At 40.4% G+C, this 17,274-nt stretch overlaps 1 protein-coding gene across 1 annotated transcript; it reads left to right on the top strand.

Annotated features, from left to right (window-relative positions):
• Window positions 1-1,195: 1,195 nt before the first annotated feature.
• LOC308368782 (adhesion G-protein coupled receptor G5-like) lies at window positions 1,196-7,395 on the top strand (the record flags this gene model as incomplete). The annotated part of the gene is made up of 13 exons (XM_080843042.1): window positions 1,196-1,265; window positions 1,461-1,904; window positions 2,014-2,062; window positions 3,299-3,413; window positions 3,878-3,997; window positions 4,234-4,365; window positions 5,052-5,094; window positions 5,277-5,383; window positions 5,640-5,758; window positions 5,937-6,202; window positions 6,285-6,384; window positions 6,561-6,835; window positions 7,192-7,395. The coding sequence occupies 13 exons, from the start codon at window positions 1,196-1,198 to the stop codon at window positions 7,308-7,310; spliced, it is 1,959 nt and encodes a 652-aa protein (XP_080699168.1). The 3' UTR covers window positions 7,311-7,395.
• Window positions 7,396-17,274: the final 9,879 nt, after the last annotated feature.

The following is a 17,274-nucleotide window of genomic DNA, read 5'->3' as shown; positions in this document are numbered from 1 at the left end:
AAGTCCCATCTAGAGAGGGAACATGTTTCAGGTTCCAATTATAGCCTAGTCAACAGCCTTAGGAACAGTGCCAGAACGAGAGGGAAAGTGGCCGTGCAAGATTTAGAGAGATAGAGATGGAACCAGCATTACATGTAAATTATTGTGTTTTTAGTTGGTAATGTTACAAAGTTTTGAAACCACTGCAATACGTTGGTCACTGATATTAGAGCATGTTTTGAAACACTACTGTCCAAAGCCTGGTCTAATTTAAACTCACATTACTCATCCACCTGTGTTTGACTTTGGACATTATCCCTTGGCCTAAGGCATGGGGCATCAGCACACTAAGGAGATGCTTGTACACAGTCAGACATTCAGTGAGAGTGAAGGTCTTCGTCTCACTCGTGGGGAAGTGGTTACATTTACCTAATTTACAGGCATCGGTAGTTACAGTGGTGTACAGGTAGCCATGGTGAAACAACCCATAGTATACTGTGGTTCACATTAACCTAGATTTTGTACTAACCGTGAACAAAGTGTGTCACAACCTCCTCCTAAAGTGGTGTGTGTGCAGGAGTAGGCACTGGGTGGGCACTGAGGTGGGCAACTTCTGGCTTATCGTGTGGTTATTTAACTGTGCCTTCACTGAAGCAATGTAAAATCGGGTGTTTTGTTAATAAACGCATACCTGTTTTTGTATGGAATGTACCTGTGAGGCAGATAATTAGGACTAGAACACGCATTACACAGTGATTTGTTTCATAATTTTACTGTTGTGTGGCGGACTTTAGGAGTGCATGTCTGACGTGGGGTTTACATCATTTGTTACTCTAAAATGACATGAGTGATGTTGGTCAGACTGTTAGGAGAGAATGGCTGTTCTCATGGATAAGGCTTTGTGATAGGGTGCGGAATGTATTTTTAGGGCTTTGTGAATGTGTTCTCAATGATAAAATGCTCCGCTATAGATAGATCTGTTTGGTGAAGGGTGAGTTGGTTACTATTGAGGGTGACCATATGGAGGAAACGTGCGATTCTTTCAGAGTGTGCTGGCTCAGAGATAAGGGATCTCCTGTTTTGGTTTGGGAGAGTTTCTTCTTAAAGTGGAAAGATTTCCATGACAGAGTCTGATGACATTGAAGAGATTCTGATTTTTCATGGGCTTTTGTTTTCTTTTTGTCCTCTTGTTCTGTAGGGTAAAGGGTGAAGCTCGATGAAAGTGTGGGGCCAAGCAATAAGAGGAATGCTGGGAATAATTGTTCTCATTGCTCTTATGGGGCAAGGTAAGCTAACATCACTATTGACCTTTGTTCTCTCAGGAATACAAATAAAGATAGGCAGACTCTTGAGTAGCCTACCTATAGACTGTAGTTATGTGTTTTGTAAAAGCCAGTTAAATCTTGATCTTATTTAAAAAATATCCTTTATCCTTTATAGATCACCTTTGAATTAATTCATGGTATGTTTTTTCCGCACAGGCGAAAGTGAGAGCGACCAGGACTTTACGATGTGTGGAACATGGCGTCACGGCAAAGGCCAGAGGAGGCTGGAGTTTAACCTGACTCAAGGCTGCGGCGTCCTTAACATCAGTGCCGACAACAACACCCTCTCCATCCGTGGCGACATCACGGGCAGCAGTCAGTCCGTGAACCGCATCCAGCTAAATGCCACCCGGAGGGATCTCAGCCCCTTCTGTGTGTACTGGGAGCCTCTGGTGGACCAGCTGCGGGTCGAGATGGATGGGCAGAACCACAGCCTGCTGAAAGCAGCCGGGCTTCAGGAGTTCTGCTGCACGGATCTCTCCCAGGGAGATAAGAGCTCCGTTCAAATGTATGGCATCGTAAATGGCACTACACGAGGCGACCCTCTCACCTTCGAGACCCGAGGGACATTTGGGTTCTTTGGACAAAAGATCAACTGCAGTGAGTGTATAGCCCAGCACATTGAGACTGACGTAGTTTGAGATAGATATATATTTATGCACACCTTTGAACGATTATTCATTGTCACTGTTACTGTCCTTCTCTGCAGTTGAGGAATTTTGTGGGAAGGCCCATGAAGCAACCAGAAACCTGAATATGTAAGTCACCTGCTATCATAATTTGCATCTGTGCAATATTTATGTATATATAAAGAGAGAGAGAGAGAGAGAGAAAGAGAGAGAGAGACACACACACACACCACTACACAAGGACTAAACGATAACAGATGTAGCAGTTCTAAATGACATTAATATAAAGAAGATTGAATACAATCCAGTGATATTCCAATGCAAGAGGAATGAAAGAGAAAATGGGAAGAGGGGGTAAATGTGATGCACTAGGTGTAGGAGCACTTGTTTAGAGTGGCTTTAACAGCAACAATATCTGATCTCTTTGTCCTGGAAAAAAAACACAAACATAGGAATCTGCTTACAACCCTTAAACTCCTCTAGCCTCTTGTAAATTGAGGACCCCTTATGGGTGAAAACATGTATCTACAGGTATTTAGCCAGCCCCCCTCACTTTTTTAACATGTTGTGACGTTGCAGCCTAATTTTCATTTGTTTCATTAATTCATTTAAATTCAGTTTTTTTCCCTCCTCATTCTACGCTCAATAGCTTGAAACGACAAAGCAAAAACAGGATTTTATATTTTTTTGCAAAACAGAAATATCACACTTACATAAGTATTCAGACCCTTTGCTTTAACACTTGAAATGCATCTCAGATGCCTCCCATTTCTCTTTGAGATGTTTCTACACCCCGATTGGAGTCCCTGTGGTTAATGTTATTGATTGGACATGAGTTGGAAAGGCACACACCTGTGTATATAAGGTCTGACAGCAGACGATGCGTATCAGAGCACAAGCCAAGCCATGAGGTTGAAGGAACTGCCTGCAGAGATCCGAGACAGGATTGTATTGAGGCAGGGGTCTAGGGAAGGCAACAAAAAAAAACTTTTACTGCATTAAAGATTCCCAAGAGCACAGTGGCCTCAATAACTTTATACACCTCTGTACCATGAAGACAAATGATACGCCAAAATCTCTTGCGCCTTTTACTCCATTGGCCTCTTCTCTAACCATATAATATTGATGCTGTAGCCACATGTATTTTATTGTATGGGTGTCATCTTTGAAAACCACAGTGTGAAGGGTGGGTGCATTGTGTGTTTGAGGAACCAAAAATACATTCACTTCACATTGCAGGCGTTGTCCCCCGAACTGACTCAGCTGTTGTTGAGGATGAGGTCGCAGAGGTCAGGATGTTTCAATGTATTTTGAGTGCACAGCAATAACCTGCGTGTGTTTCTGTGTGGATGTGTGTTTCTGCAGGATTGAGGAAGCAATGATGAAGTCTGATGTTCTTGGTACTGTAAACTCGGCATGTTTTCAGGGTGAAGTTTTGGAGATGGATGACAACTTTACAGGGCGCGATATCACACTTCCTGTAAGTGTGCATGCTCTTGCATACATACCGGGTCACACCTACATGCACACCTACTGTACATGCACACAGCAAAAAGCAAACTTTCCAGTACTAGTTACAATTCACTGGTAAATATATATACAAATTGGGGGAATGACCGGAAGCTTAAAGGAACACTTAAAGTAAACAATGTATTGCAGCAGAGGTTTGTCTGGTAACATCTGGATCGTCTCTATGGAATAGACTGTCTTAATAGGTGTGTAGGTCAAATTCATGTTGTTACGAGCATTTTTTCGGACAGTGTTGGTCTGTTTAGTTGAAATGCAATGAACTTGGTAATATTTGAAGTCTTACTTGGTATTCATAGTTATCTTTGTTTATGGTGATGTGTTGGTGATTGTGGTCTCTCTCTCTCTCTCTCTCTCTCTCTCTCTCACACTCTCTCTATCTCTCTCTCTGTTTGGGTGGGTGTTTTCATGTTGCAGGCATCTCGCTCCAAACTAACACCGCTACCTTCAGTGCATATGCCTGCCTGTTTAAAACCTGTTGGAAGAAAGAAAGCCAAAGTTGTGTGCACCTTCTTCACGAACAATGCCGTATTTAATGTAAGTTCTTGTTACAACTTCATAATTTTCTAAAGTAGCACACTGGTAAATACCCTTACACAGACACAGACACAGACACAGACACAGACACACACACACACACACACACACACACACACACACACACACACACACACACACACACACACACACACACACACACACACACACACACACACAAACACTGATGTTTACCGCAATATGTGTGCTCATGTGTTTTTGCTTCTCTTTTGCAGCAGAAAGGATCCTGGAAGAAACAGCCAGACTCACGGATCCTGGAGGATGTGGTGGGCATCACAGTTGAAAATGAGGTCATCAATGAACTTCCTGAGCCTGTCAGGATTAGCTTTCATCATCCTGCCCTACCAGTAAGTGTCTAGAGTGCATAGCTCTCTCACCTTGCAGAGGTATCACTTCCTCAAATGCAAAGTACTTTTGCTAGCTGAAGGAGACCATAGAAGATTTTTTGTTATTCTGAAAGCTCACTGATTTGTTTGAGGTCAACTCTTATCATACACCATCTCTCGTTAACAAAAAGAGCATATACTGTATGTGGCTAGAGGTCATATGTAAGAAAGTGTTTGACAGTTAGTTGTGTTTTAAATGGTGAAATGTACAGCTAATGTAAAAAAATAAACAAACCTTTTTACTCAGACCCCCCTCCAGTGAAAATCAAGTTTTAACCTTGTTAACTTGTCCATATTGTGTTTTTATATGATACATGACATATCATTAGATAAATAAATAAGCTCCACAAATTCTAAAGGCAAAATGTAGTATATCCAAGCCATTTTAATGAAAAATCTTCTAAATATGTATTTTTGAGGAGCGAGATGGTTTTAAGGTGCTTAATCAATGCCAGGAGTGGTACTTAAAAACAATGGACTCTAAAGGTCAATAAAGACCATGTTCTCAATATTGTGTCAGCAGACTCAACACTTTTTGCTTTTGTGTTTTTCTTCTGCCTGAAGGGAACAGTGTTCATCTAAAATAATACTGTACCCCCTGGCTTATCTTGTCCTGTACTTCAAATGTCTTTTTGTTTCTTTTCTAGAAAAATCATTCCAGAACATGTGTTTCCTGGGATACAAGAAAAGGTATGTGCATGCTTCATAATATAATATGTAATATAATATCCAGCTGCACTCTATTCTGTGCATGCTGTGTAATGAGTTGCTTCAACATTTTCATGTTGAATACGCAAATCTATTGACCACATCCAGCATTACTGCATCTTTAAGGCCAATCCACTGTTATCTGCTATTGTTTATTGCTGCAGCCCCCAATGATGTCGCCTGGGAAAGTGATGGTTGCAAAACCGTACTGACCCATGAAGATATGACAGAATGCCAGTGTAATCACCTCACCTATTTCTCCATTCTGGTGGTGAGTTCTTTATACACCACTTCACATTACACTATAGTTATCCTATGAAGATTACAATTGAAATTTATTACAAGATCATCAGATGGATGAATGGTTTTAGAAACAGAATTTTACCTTTACATAACTGCTGGCATAGGAGCCAAAATATCAGAATAGTGATTGAGCTGCTCTCAGTGTAACTGGGATCAGCATAGTGATGGAGCGGCTCTCAGTGTAACTGGGTTTTTGCTTTTTTGCTCCTGCATTCCACCGCCAGCAAGTGGAGCGACGTGAGACACAGTGCCACCTGGAGGCCCTAACCTTCATTACAGCAATAGGATGTGCCGTATCAGCCATCAGCTGTGCCATTCTCTTCTACTCGCTCTGCAAAAAAAGGTAACGCACAGCTTCATACCCATTCACACAACCTGCAACCAAATCCCAACTCATTCCAGACACTTCTTTCCTCTTCTGTGGGAAAGTGTTATCGCCTTCACATTGATTGCAATAGTTACTGATTTATTAAAAGGACCTAATTTTCTCAAATCTTCTTTTTCTCTCTCCTGTCTGGCAGCAAAAAGAGCACTAAAGACCAGTCAACACCAATACACCGCGGTCTTGTGGTGACCTTGTTCTTCCTCAGTATGCTCTTCATTCTGACCGGCCTCTTGGCCAACGTAGGCGGTGAGCCTGTCTGTCGAGTGGTGGGGGCGCTGTTGCACTACGCCCTGCTCAGCTCCTTCTGTTGGATGGCTGTGGAGATCTTCCACACCTTCTGGATGGTCTACATGGTTTTCAGCTCCCCACCAAACCCAGCCATCTGGTACATCCTGGGATTCGGTTAGTTCCATTCTGACAATGGGATTAATTTAAATTTAATTTTGTTTAAAAAATTAAGCTAAGTGCACATGAACCTGTTCAGGTGCTCCTGCCCTCCCAGTTGGAATTTTGAGCTTCCAAGATGACATCTATGGCTTGAGAATGATTAAGCCCAGTGGTGATGACGGCAATCCTTACATGATGTAAGTAAACTCACCTCCACCCCATTTATATTCTATTTATACTGTTACTATCCTATCCATCTAAAGTGTCCTTACTTGTCTCCACTCCTCTCTCTCTCTCTCTCTCTCTCTCTCTCTCTCTCTCTCTCTCTCTCTCTCTCTCTCTCTCTCTCTCTCTCTCTCTCTTTCTCTCTCAGGTGTTGGATGAAAGACTCTAGCAATGCCCTGCTGGCTCACTACATGACCAACGTGGGTTTCCTGATACTCCTGGTCTCGGCTGGGCTGGTCATGCTATTTGTGGTCCTTAGAAAGATCCGGAACAGGGAAGAGTGGAGAAAGAGGAAGTTGGCGTTCTTTAGCATGTGGGGCCTTAGCTGTCTTTTTGGGACCACATGGGCACTGGGCCTGCTGGAGCTTGGGTCTCTTTCCTGCACCGTCACCTTCCTCTTCTGCATTATCAACACTTTACAGGGTAAGGGGAACATTAAATACTCAAGCACAGTCAAGCACGCCAACTGCTGGAACATCCAAAAAAAGGACTCCTTGAAGGCCAACGTCCATTGTGTTAGAGTTTTTACAATGCTCTGATAAAAGCCAAGCAACTTTTGTAACGGCTGCATATCAGGCGGTAGCCTTCAACAATCTGTTTCCGCATGCCACTGTTGGTACGTTCAGGAACAGTAAGAGTAAAGCTCACAATGGATGTTTGTACCTAAATCCATGTTTAATCTAGAAGCGTTTTTTTTTTTTTTTAAGTTGCACCGGTGCTAGAAATATTCATATGATGGTATGCTTAACATGCTTAACATATTGACATTTGTTGTACAGGTTTCTTTATAATGTTGCGGTACTATGCCCTGGAGCGGATTCGAAAAAGGAAGGAGTCTATTCTAGACGGATCTAGCTCAGGATCCACACGGCAACACATGCTACAAGAGAAGAACTAAGGGGTCTTTGAGAAAGACGTCTGGGAGGGTGGAGGACAATACGCTGTCCATTTCCTCACAACATCCGATGTTATGATTTGCTTTTTTAAAAGACAACTTTCCAGTTGCCAATGTTGGTTCAACAAAAGATGTTTTTATGTAATTCATATTTTGTGCATAATTGGATTTGGAAAAAGGCAATATTTAAAGTTCTTGCCAACATCATCTTTTTCTTTCTGAAATTGTGTGCTTAAGACTCTCAGAAGGACTGTCAAATTCCATTATGTGACATCAGGGATATAGATTTATAGCAAAAACCTATGTATTTTATGCTGTCGCTAAGTCTTTATTCATCAGCATTCTAACTGAAATGATTTAACTTTTTATTTTCCAGCTGGCTGGACATAAACATGGTATCATGCCAATGTGTAGGGACTGAAAGTTCATGCAGGACCACGGGTATTTTTTTAAGCTTGAGAATTTAGGCCATGATAAGCTCATGTAGCTTCTTATAGCTTCATTTTTATATTATAAAAGGCATTGTTTAAAAGTAGCACTTTAGCCACCTTTTCTGTCAGACAACATACAAAATAGCCTACACATATTTTTCACACCTGTTGCAAACTGGATACATTTGGCAGGCATTCAAAACATGCCCCTCTACATGCCTTGGTAAAAGAGATTACTTCAGATCAGATGGACTGAGAACAGAGGTTATCATTATTGTGTGTATTTGGCCCATACTTAGTTCATAGAAAGCCATATCCGCTTGATGACCAATTACTGTCTCACCAATTATGTGTTGGTACTGCTGTTTCCTGTATAAAATAAGGGCCCAGCTCTCAATAGAAAGGGACTACTGAATACAGTCATTCACACTGTACACAGAAGCTCAGATTCTCCTTTTTGCACTTTTAAAGCATTTTGTTTTCTTACAATGTACTGTGACAAATCTTTTAAAATCTTTTTTCTTATATTTGTATATTTTGTATTGTAAAAATGTATTTGGAGATGTGTGCAGCTCATTGTGTTTATTAAAGATTATCATCCACTTGACTTTTGCTCATAGTCATTGCTCATTATATCTTATTTCCTTCTGAACCGTGGAAGAGGAAGTTGCTTTGTCAACTGTTTTTAGAAATGCAGTAATGAAACATCACAAGAAAAGACAATGGCCTGTCAGCCGACTGAAAACATGGTTAACATAAACTAGGAGTGTCTTTCATCAGCTGGGTCACAAGACCATTACAGCAATGCAGAGGAATATTACTCATCAGGGGTTTCACAGAGGATCCTGGAGGGGGTGGAGCTTTGTAAAGTGGTAGAGGAAAAGGGAGATTTTCATATTGCCAAAGGATAGAACCAGAGATGTTGCGTGCTACATCTGCTTCCTTAGAGGTTCTTGGTTCGCAGAGGTTCTCAGTTCATATAAAATATAATATCGTCGTTTGTAAGTTGCCTTGCAGCATTTCAAATACAATTCTGTGTTAATCCATGCTAAAATGACTTAATATTCTAAGCCTGCTGTATAGCAGGCCTACAGTTGAATTTGTAAAAACTTGATTTTTGATAACAAAACCTTCTATTATTCCTAGTACAGGGGTCTTCAACGTTTTTCATGCCAGAGACCCCCAAACTGATGGCGAGATGAGCAGGGACCCCCTACTATATAAATTTCATAAAATTTTGTTTATAATATCCTGGGCCTAGTGCCAAATAAACATAGCTACCCTGTTATTGTGTATTCAATACTAAGCTATTCAAATAATACAAAGGTTAATATATTCATTAACATTTTTTTTTAACATTGAATTTAACCTAACATTTTTGAACAACAAATTTAACTTAACATTTTTAACATTGAATTTAATTTAACATTTAACAACATGAAAGGTACAGGGTAGCCGTGCCACTGCCATTTATAAACATACATCTTGCAAACAACTCTGAGCTAACAATTAATAACAACTTATTAAAATAATTCACAGATATATGTTTTTATTTCATCATACATAAAAAAGGGACAGTGAATCCTCAAGCATCTGTCGATGGCACACATCCTCCCACATTAGTGAGATGTATCTTCTTTTCAATAACTACGGAGGAGGAGTCTGGCGCATGGAGTTGTGTTGACAACATAGATGTTATAGTGAGATTGACAGGTCAACAAACCAATCACACCGCTAGCAAGTTGTTAAGATTGTAGGTAGTAGCATGCTAACATTAGCTAGGGGGCCCATACACCTCACAAATCCTCTCAGACTTATTTTTCAGGTACAATTAACGTTTTTAGACCTTGTACAGTGTCTGTCTCTTTATTTTATTTTTTTAATCTAAGCAAAAAAAAGACCAGCTATGGAGTTTGGTCCGCCATCTTTTATCTTTTCTTTTATCTTTGATCTTCGCGCTCTTTAGACTTGAGCAGAAACGCGATCTGATTGGCTAGTGCCTGTGCTGTCGTATTTGCATAAAAGGTGCTGTGAGTAAACCGGTGCCCAGCTTGAGAGAGCTCCTGTGGGTAGCTGAATGTGTCGATTGGACTGAAAGATAACGTCTTCTTGATCAATTTATACGTTCGCTATAATATGCTGGATTTATGTTAATGTAAATTTAAAGGGAATAAATACAATTCTGATTCGGAAGACATTTAAATTTGTGGAAAAAAAATTGGTTGGATTTTTTAATTTTTTTTAGAAATATATATATATATAAAAAATGTCTTATCAACCAAAGATTTCGCGACCCCCCTGCAGTACCTCCGCGGACCCCCTGTTGAAGACCCCTGTCCTAGTAGATTTGGTCATACCACAACAGTCATCACTGACGTGACTTAACTTCTATCTTTGGCCTTTTATCTGACTGCCAAATAAACCCCCTTGTATTCAACCCCCTCTGGATCATCCCCCCCCCCCCTCTGAAACCTGCCCTTGGTCACTCCTTGTGATTTGTACCACCTGCCTAAACTCTTCACAGGTTTTTCTGCAATAGAAGAAATCACCTCACCATCAATACAAAACCTCTCTTCCACAGGTTTTCCCTTACTGATGATGAGATTCTTCTACATTTGGTAGGTTTCACTTTCATCCTTACCCATTTGTCATTCAACTTGGCTAACAGCCGACAGGTACATGGAGCAGTAATTGTCAGTGTTGTCATGTCATCCATATAAGCCGGGTGCTTATATTAACCACCATTGCCATGGTGAAAGCCAACGGTGAAATGGTACATCTAGTCGTGATACCTATCTCCAAATGCTGCCAACATGTGGTGTGGTTACTTGTGTTAAAGCACAACTGAATATCCCCAAAATAGGCCCTTACCAATGCTGAAATCTTCTCAGGGACCTGAAATTACCTAAATGCCTTCCACAGTAGACCAATCTAAGCATTTGTGAGGTCAAAGGATACCACATGGAGGGCTCTGCCTTCTGTCCTTGCTGCCAAATCATGCTATCATGTTCCAAACATCTAGAAAAAACATGCATTCCTACTTTCTGCATGGAACTATCTATGAAACAATTTGCCTTCAGATAGGTGACCAACCTCCTTGCTACCACACTAAAGAAGATCTTTCCTTCCACATTAAGGAGACTGATAGGTTGGAAATGGCCCATGGTCACTGCGTTTTTCTCCTTTGGAATGAAAATACCACCTGCCTGATGGTACAGCTTCAGAAGTGTTCATTTTTTCATATTATCACCATGAGCTTCCATAGACATTTTAAAACAGCAGGCGCAATGCAGCCCTTACACAACACACAACCTCTTGCACCTCTCTCCAGTGGGCCGTCATCCATTGGTGATTTCTCCGATTGGAGGAATGTCTGTCGGTATCATGAGATCCACATGCTTCTGATTGTCCGTATGTAGCTGTTGAAGATACTTCTCTAGGTCCTTTCCTTCAACTCTCAAATTTCCCATGTCCTCTTGATTGAATACTCAAGACTTGACTCACTTAAATGGACCCTTGTAGGATGCAATCCAATCTTGTTCTTTCTTCTTTCCTCTTTGTCTGACTCTGAGGAACTCCGCCCCCCTTAACATAGTCAATCTAGTCCAGGGTTTCCAACTGGTTTTGTCCCAGGGACCACCATTCTGAATAGAAGGTATTTTGCGGTCCACTGATGTGCCAGCCGAGCATGGGTCTTTGTAACCACAGCCGCCACGCCCCCTTCCCCTGCACACAATATTTTAATCTGGAAATGTGTTGAAATATCAAAGTGAATTTACGGACCCCCGGTATAGTCTTTCCAAAATTCCTTTCAAATCAACAATGATGCAATTCCATTCCTTGATTTCAAAGGGTACTGGCTGGGTCTTCCTTCCGTGAGTTGAGAATTTCAGAAAAGGTTTTATTGCCTTTTTTGGCAGATCGGATATTGACCTTTTCTTTGCCCAACAAATATCAGATGAAGTGAGTCCTGCTGTTTTAACCCACTTTTAACTTTAATTTTTGGTATGTCCACCTTTTGCAGCAATTACAGCAGCACATTTCTCTGGCATAGTGTCAATATATTTCCTGAGAACTTCAACACTAATGTTATCCCATGCCTTCTACAACTTAAGACAAAGGCTCTCCTTTGAATCTACAATAGATCTGTCCAGTATATTTTCCAACTCGCCCCAAATTTGCTCGATGGGTTTGAGGTCTTTGAGGGGGCCAGTCCATCATTTTCAATGTTCCAGCAGATTCCTTCTGTCGCAGACAGTTCCGGCAATCTTTAGAAGAATGTAAAGGGTCATTGGCCTACATTCTCGAACATTTTCTTAAGTGTCTTCTTAAATGTTTTCTTACGGACTTCGAAAGATGAACCTTAGAAAAGATCTCTCCCAGATTCATGAACACCTGGAAATGTGTTCTTTAACCACCAAAGTGTCCTTAGTTGTGCACTGATTCTCAAATTGCGTTCTCGTGCACCTGAAGTTTCATACAGAGAGGCATTATAAAGGCATGCAACTGAAGAGACGTGTGCACAATCCACAGACTCCACATGCAACGCGAGAGCAACTTCAGACTGATCAAAATCCTTTCAAAGCGGAACGCGAGTAGCGGTCAAGTAAATGCAGACCTAACTTCACAATTGCAGAGGTGGAGGTAGCTACTGTTACAGAATTTAGATGTGTCCATTCTATTTCACTATGGCTATATTCACGTGCTTGAGTTTAGTGCTTATTTATTTATTCACCATTTGCAGTGTTCGTGTAGTGCTTTTATTTATTTTAGGAAACCACAATGCCTTGGTCTCGGAATCATGACTATAAATGTGAAACATAATTGCTAATGATATAAATATTTTCATATGTATTATAATTATTATTATTATTATTTTTATTATTAATAATAAGTTCAACCCTTAAGAACAGTCTGGCCGATTTACGACTGCTATTTAGCGTTCTTAAATTCTGGTCTAAGTTTAAAACGAATCCCAGATGAAAACACTTTCATTATGCCAGGTTTGTCCCGGAAACATCGTAAGTAGATGTCTTCTTAACTTGTTTTTAACTGCATTCAAGAATGAGGCCCATTGGGGGGGGCATGGTGGTGCAAGCCGATAAAGCCCCCCACTTACGGGCTACATTGCCCGAGTGGACATAGGTTCAAGTCTGGCCTGATGTCATTTCCCAATCCTTCGAGCACCTCTTCTCTGCCTCGCTTCCTGGCATATCTTTAACTGTCCAAATAAAGGCATAAAAAAAGCCCAAAAATAAACCTTAAAAAAAAAAAAAAAAAATGAGGCCCATTGTCCTCTTGGAAAATAAATCCAGGCCCAATAACACGACTCCCAGATGGTACTCTATGCCTCACCAAAATGTTGTGGTTTACTTTCTTATCCATGATGCCATCAATTTCCACTAAGTCACCTGTTCCTGAGGCTGAAATGGCACCCCGCAGCATAATACTACCCCCTCCTTGTTTAACTGTTGGCACTCGTATTTATATCTCTCCCCCTCCCTCCGTCGAACATACACTTTTGCTTGTTGCCAAATTATTCAAACTTGGACTCATCAGTCCAGAACACTTTATACAAATCTTCCTTTGTCCATTTATTGTGTTCTTTGGCAAATTGCAGGCGTTTCATTCTATTTTTCTCTTTCAGGAATGGTTTCTTGGCTGCTATTCTGCCAACAAGTCCTTCTTCTCCCAGTTTCTGACTCAGTTCTTGGTGACACTGTTGAACCATAAGTCGTTGTGGTGTTGATCTTGTCACACAGTTCTCGTAAGGTCTTTCTTCAGTCCTTAAGACAAGCTTCACTTGTCTGTCTGAAAGTTTCTTTTTTTACCTCTGCCCTTTCGGTTCTGGTGTGAATTGGTTGCATCGTGTCTGTCTTAAATGAACTTTACAGAACTTGGACTGCATCTCAAGTCCTCGACTATGCGGCGGTACCTCCAGCTAGCAGCAGAAAGGGTCTTTATTGAAACCCATTAGCTCCTTCTTCACCTTAGCCATGTTCAAAGAGCAACATGTGCTTCAGGTCTACTTCAAGAGGCTTTGAATTTATACCAATTGGTGGTGAGGCATCACTGACAAAACCCTGATGTTACCAATCACTTAATGAGCATGATAGGCCTTGTACATTCAATAGAGTCACACAGCTGGGTCCTAAGACTCTTGCCATCACCATCAATTTAACCACAATCACACCTGACAATGATTACACAGGTAATTTGGCTTCTTCTGTGAAGGAACATGATTGTGTGACATTGACAGTGAAATAGGCCTAGCTTGTTTTTTGGAAGGAAAATGACCTAAATCTCCTTATGATTTATAGAGCACAATGATGACTTTCTAGATATTTCATTCATTTATTGGGTATTTTAATGGCCAACTCAAAAAAAAAACCTGAAACCTCTTAAATATGCCAAGGGTTGTAATAATTTTGGCCACGGATGTATGTATATATAAAATCAAACTGAAGTAGTAATAAACTGCCTAAACTCATGAGTCATCCTCAAAATGTAACTTTCATTTTCCTGCTCTCACTGATCCTCACTTCCCTACTTAACTCTAAGTCAGCAATCAGGGGGCTGTACCTGAGACAGAAGGGGAAACAAAACTAATGACAATAACTTATGTCAAAACCTGTGGTGGAAAAAAACAGACACTTTGAGGAACTTTCCAGTGTTCCAGTGTTTCACAGTCACTGCAGTTTGCTGTACACTCAATATGATAATGAGTTAGTAAGTAAGTAGAACAAGAACCATGAAGAAGTCAGAACAAGAACCTTGTGGTACTGTGCTTCACGTCCAAACAAGGGTAATCATCGGCCAGAGATGGCACAAGGACTTCTTGAGGAGCCACAACCGTAGTCAGGAAGTGCCAGTCTAGCCCTGGCACACACTGGTTCACCCTGTTTTCCATCCTGCAGAGGTTGTGGCTGCAGAATACACAATCCCTGAAGGACACCTTATGCATCTAACTGTGCATGGAACAGATCCTCTTGACAGGAAACCTGCTCTACAGGAGGAAAGGGAGACACTGTTCTCAAATTCATACAATTTTGAGGATGTATTTTGTTGCGCAGTTATTGGTCGTGCAGACCTGTTCAAAGAGGCTGCTATTACATATGCGGATACTAGCTTTAGACGGATGTAAAGAGATGAGTTTTTAGTTTATACAGACAACCACACTGTAAACCTGAAAAGAGGTTCAGAGTACTTAAAACTTTTGATGTAACCGATTACATAATAAAATTTGAGTACATATATATTTTATTTTAAGTAAACTTAACTTAAAAATTATACATTGGCTATACTGATTTATTTTGTTATCATTTTCATAATTTGTGAGTTCTCTGAACTCATATTATTCCAAACTTGTACAGGATTTTGCCTTGTCGGATATGTGTGTTTCTCTGGGTCTTTCACACTGTAGTTATTACGCCCTTACAAGTTTTTGAAAGGGTATCTCCCTTACGTTCCAACTTCTTGCGCAAGCTCTTACTGTAGAGAGAACTGTCATTGGTCGACCGGCTTCCCAGTGTTGCCAGAAGTCCATTTACATCTGTGATTTAGCAGATGCTTTTATCCAAAGCGATTTACAAGGAATTTTGCATTTTTAGATCAGGAGCAGTTTAGGGGTTCACACTTATACACTTGGTAAGGAGTGGGGAATTGAACTAGCAACCTTCCAACCTCTCGATTACTAAACGACTCCTCTACCTTTAGTCTGCTGTCTCCGTCCCTCATCACAAGATTTTTGCAATGGTGTTCTCAACGATGTTGATGACGTCAGATACTAAAAAAATATGAGTTATCAGGCAATGTTTACTCAAACAAATACATTCCAATACAATTAAAACGTCTTCACTTGCTCAGAAAACTAATACATTTAAAGTTGGGTCAACTAAATACCAGGTTTTAAGTACTGAATACATAATGTTAATAAGTTAGTTGAACTGTCTGGGTTTACAGTGCAGGTTCTTATTTTATTTGGATTACATACACCCATTTCCCAGACAGATACACAAAATACAGTACTGCTGTTGTTTTTTGACAACACACCTTTGCAATTTTGAATGACTTGCGCTTGGATGAGGGGATGAGTTTGGTTTAAAGTTTAAAAAGGCTGAGGACAACATCCCAACCAATATAACATGCATAGAATATCAATGGTGTCTTCTTCTTCTCTTGAATGGTGCACCATAGCCATTTTAGAAGAATGCACAGTACGGTAAATACAGACCATGCAACGAAGTTAACAGTATTTTTGAGTATTATATCATATAATTGACTTTGGTATAAAAGTCACTCCAAAATAAAATGATATATCCAGGAGATAGCACCTACTTCTTGTTTCAGCAGAGTCTGTTATCGCTGCAGAGACAAAAATCTTCAGGACCAAAGTAACAACATTTTAAAATTAAGACACAAACAGTACTGTATCGGCCCATCTTGCCAGCATCATCGATGTTGCTGACAAAAATTAGTTTCTTTGTGGCCTTTGCCTTCTGTAGGGGGGTTTGGAAAAGCGACTGCGGTGGGGGTCTATGACATAGAAATCAAATTAACAAGCCCATGTTAACACTGCTGGGTTTAACTTATTTGACATGAAATATGCACCTCATTAAGACTTAACTAAGACTAGGACTTAGACCTAAGCACCTTTTCACACATTACACATCTTGTTTTGTGCGTATGAGCAATGAAAATGTTTGACTTGACTTCCACGTGGTATTCAAAATAGGCCTATTAGCACATAGGCTGGGGCATGCTGTTTATTGTGATTACAATTGAACTGATTGCATTTCACAGAATGTGGTGTCTGTAGCCCATGAGAAGTAGTCTAGGCTAAACTTGACAGAAGTAAGACTATTTAGCCTATACAATACCGGACACATTAATAATGAAGTCAAGTGTTAAACCAGAGACATTATGATAAACAAACTATGATTTCTTCCATATCTACAGAAACAACCGATATAGACCTAAAGTGAATTAGCCTAATTTTCTGTTTCTGTTAGCTGATCCATGTCATGGTGTTGCATGTTAGTGGCAACTGCGTGAGTTCAAAACGTTTTTCGAAGGAATCCAAAAGTATTGCGTGGAACGCAGAGCTTTTGCGAGGGAACGCAAAGGTAGCTAAAAAATATATACAGAATATTAATTCTCACAATTAAAAAAATCTCACCCTGACCCTTAGGGGGCTTCGTTTTTAAGCTATTGTAGGATACAAATCATTGCTGTCTAGTGTATTTTTCACGGGCTACAGCATAGACACATATAGATGATCAACTGTATATCGTATGGTATAGAATAGATGATCATAGCTAGATCTATGTCCATGGGCTACAGTCTACAGACCCCGCATGACAATCTATCAGGCTGCACTTCCTCGTCAACTTGGCAAAACTCAGGATACTCCAGTCCCCAGTTCTCCCCTACAATATTTAGTATAGTCCTACGGGTAAACAACATATCTAAGAGGTGAGCCTCCTTTACACAGCATTCAGGAACGTCTTCAATTTCAGGACTTCCGTGATTAGAGG

Source organism: Sprattus sprattus, assembly GCF_963457725.1.
Source record: "Sprattus sprattus genome assembly, chromosome: 8".
NCBI classification, from domain to species: Eukaryota; Metazoa; Chordata; class Actinopteri; order Clupeiformes; family Clupeidae; genus Sprattus; species Sprattus sprattus.
Note: the sequence above shows the minus strand (reverse complement) of the source record. Positions and strands in the feature narration are given on the sequence as shown.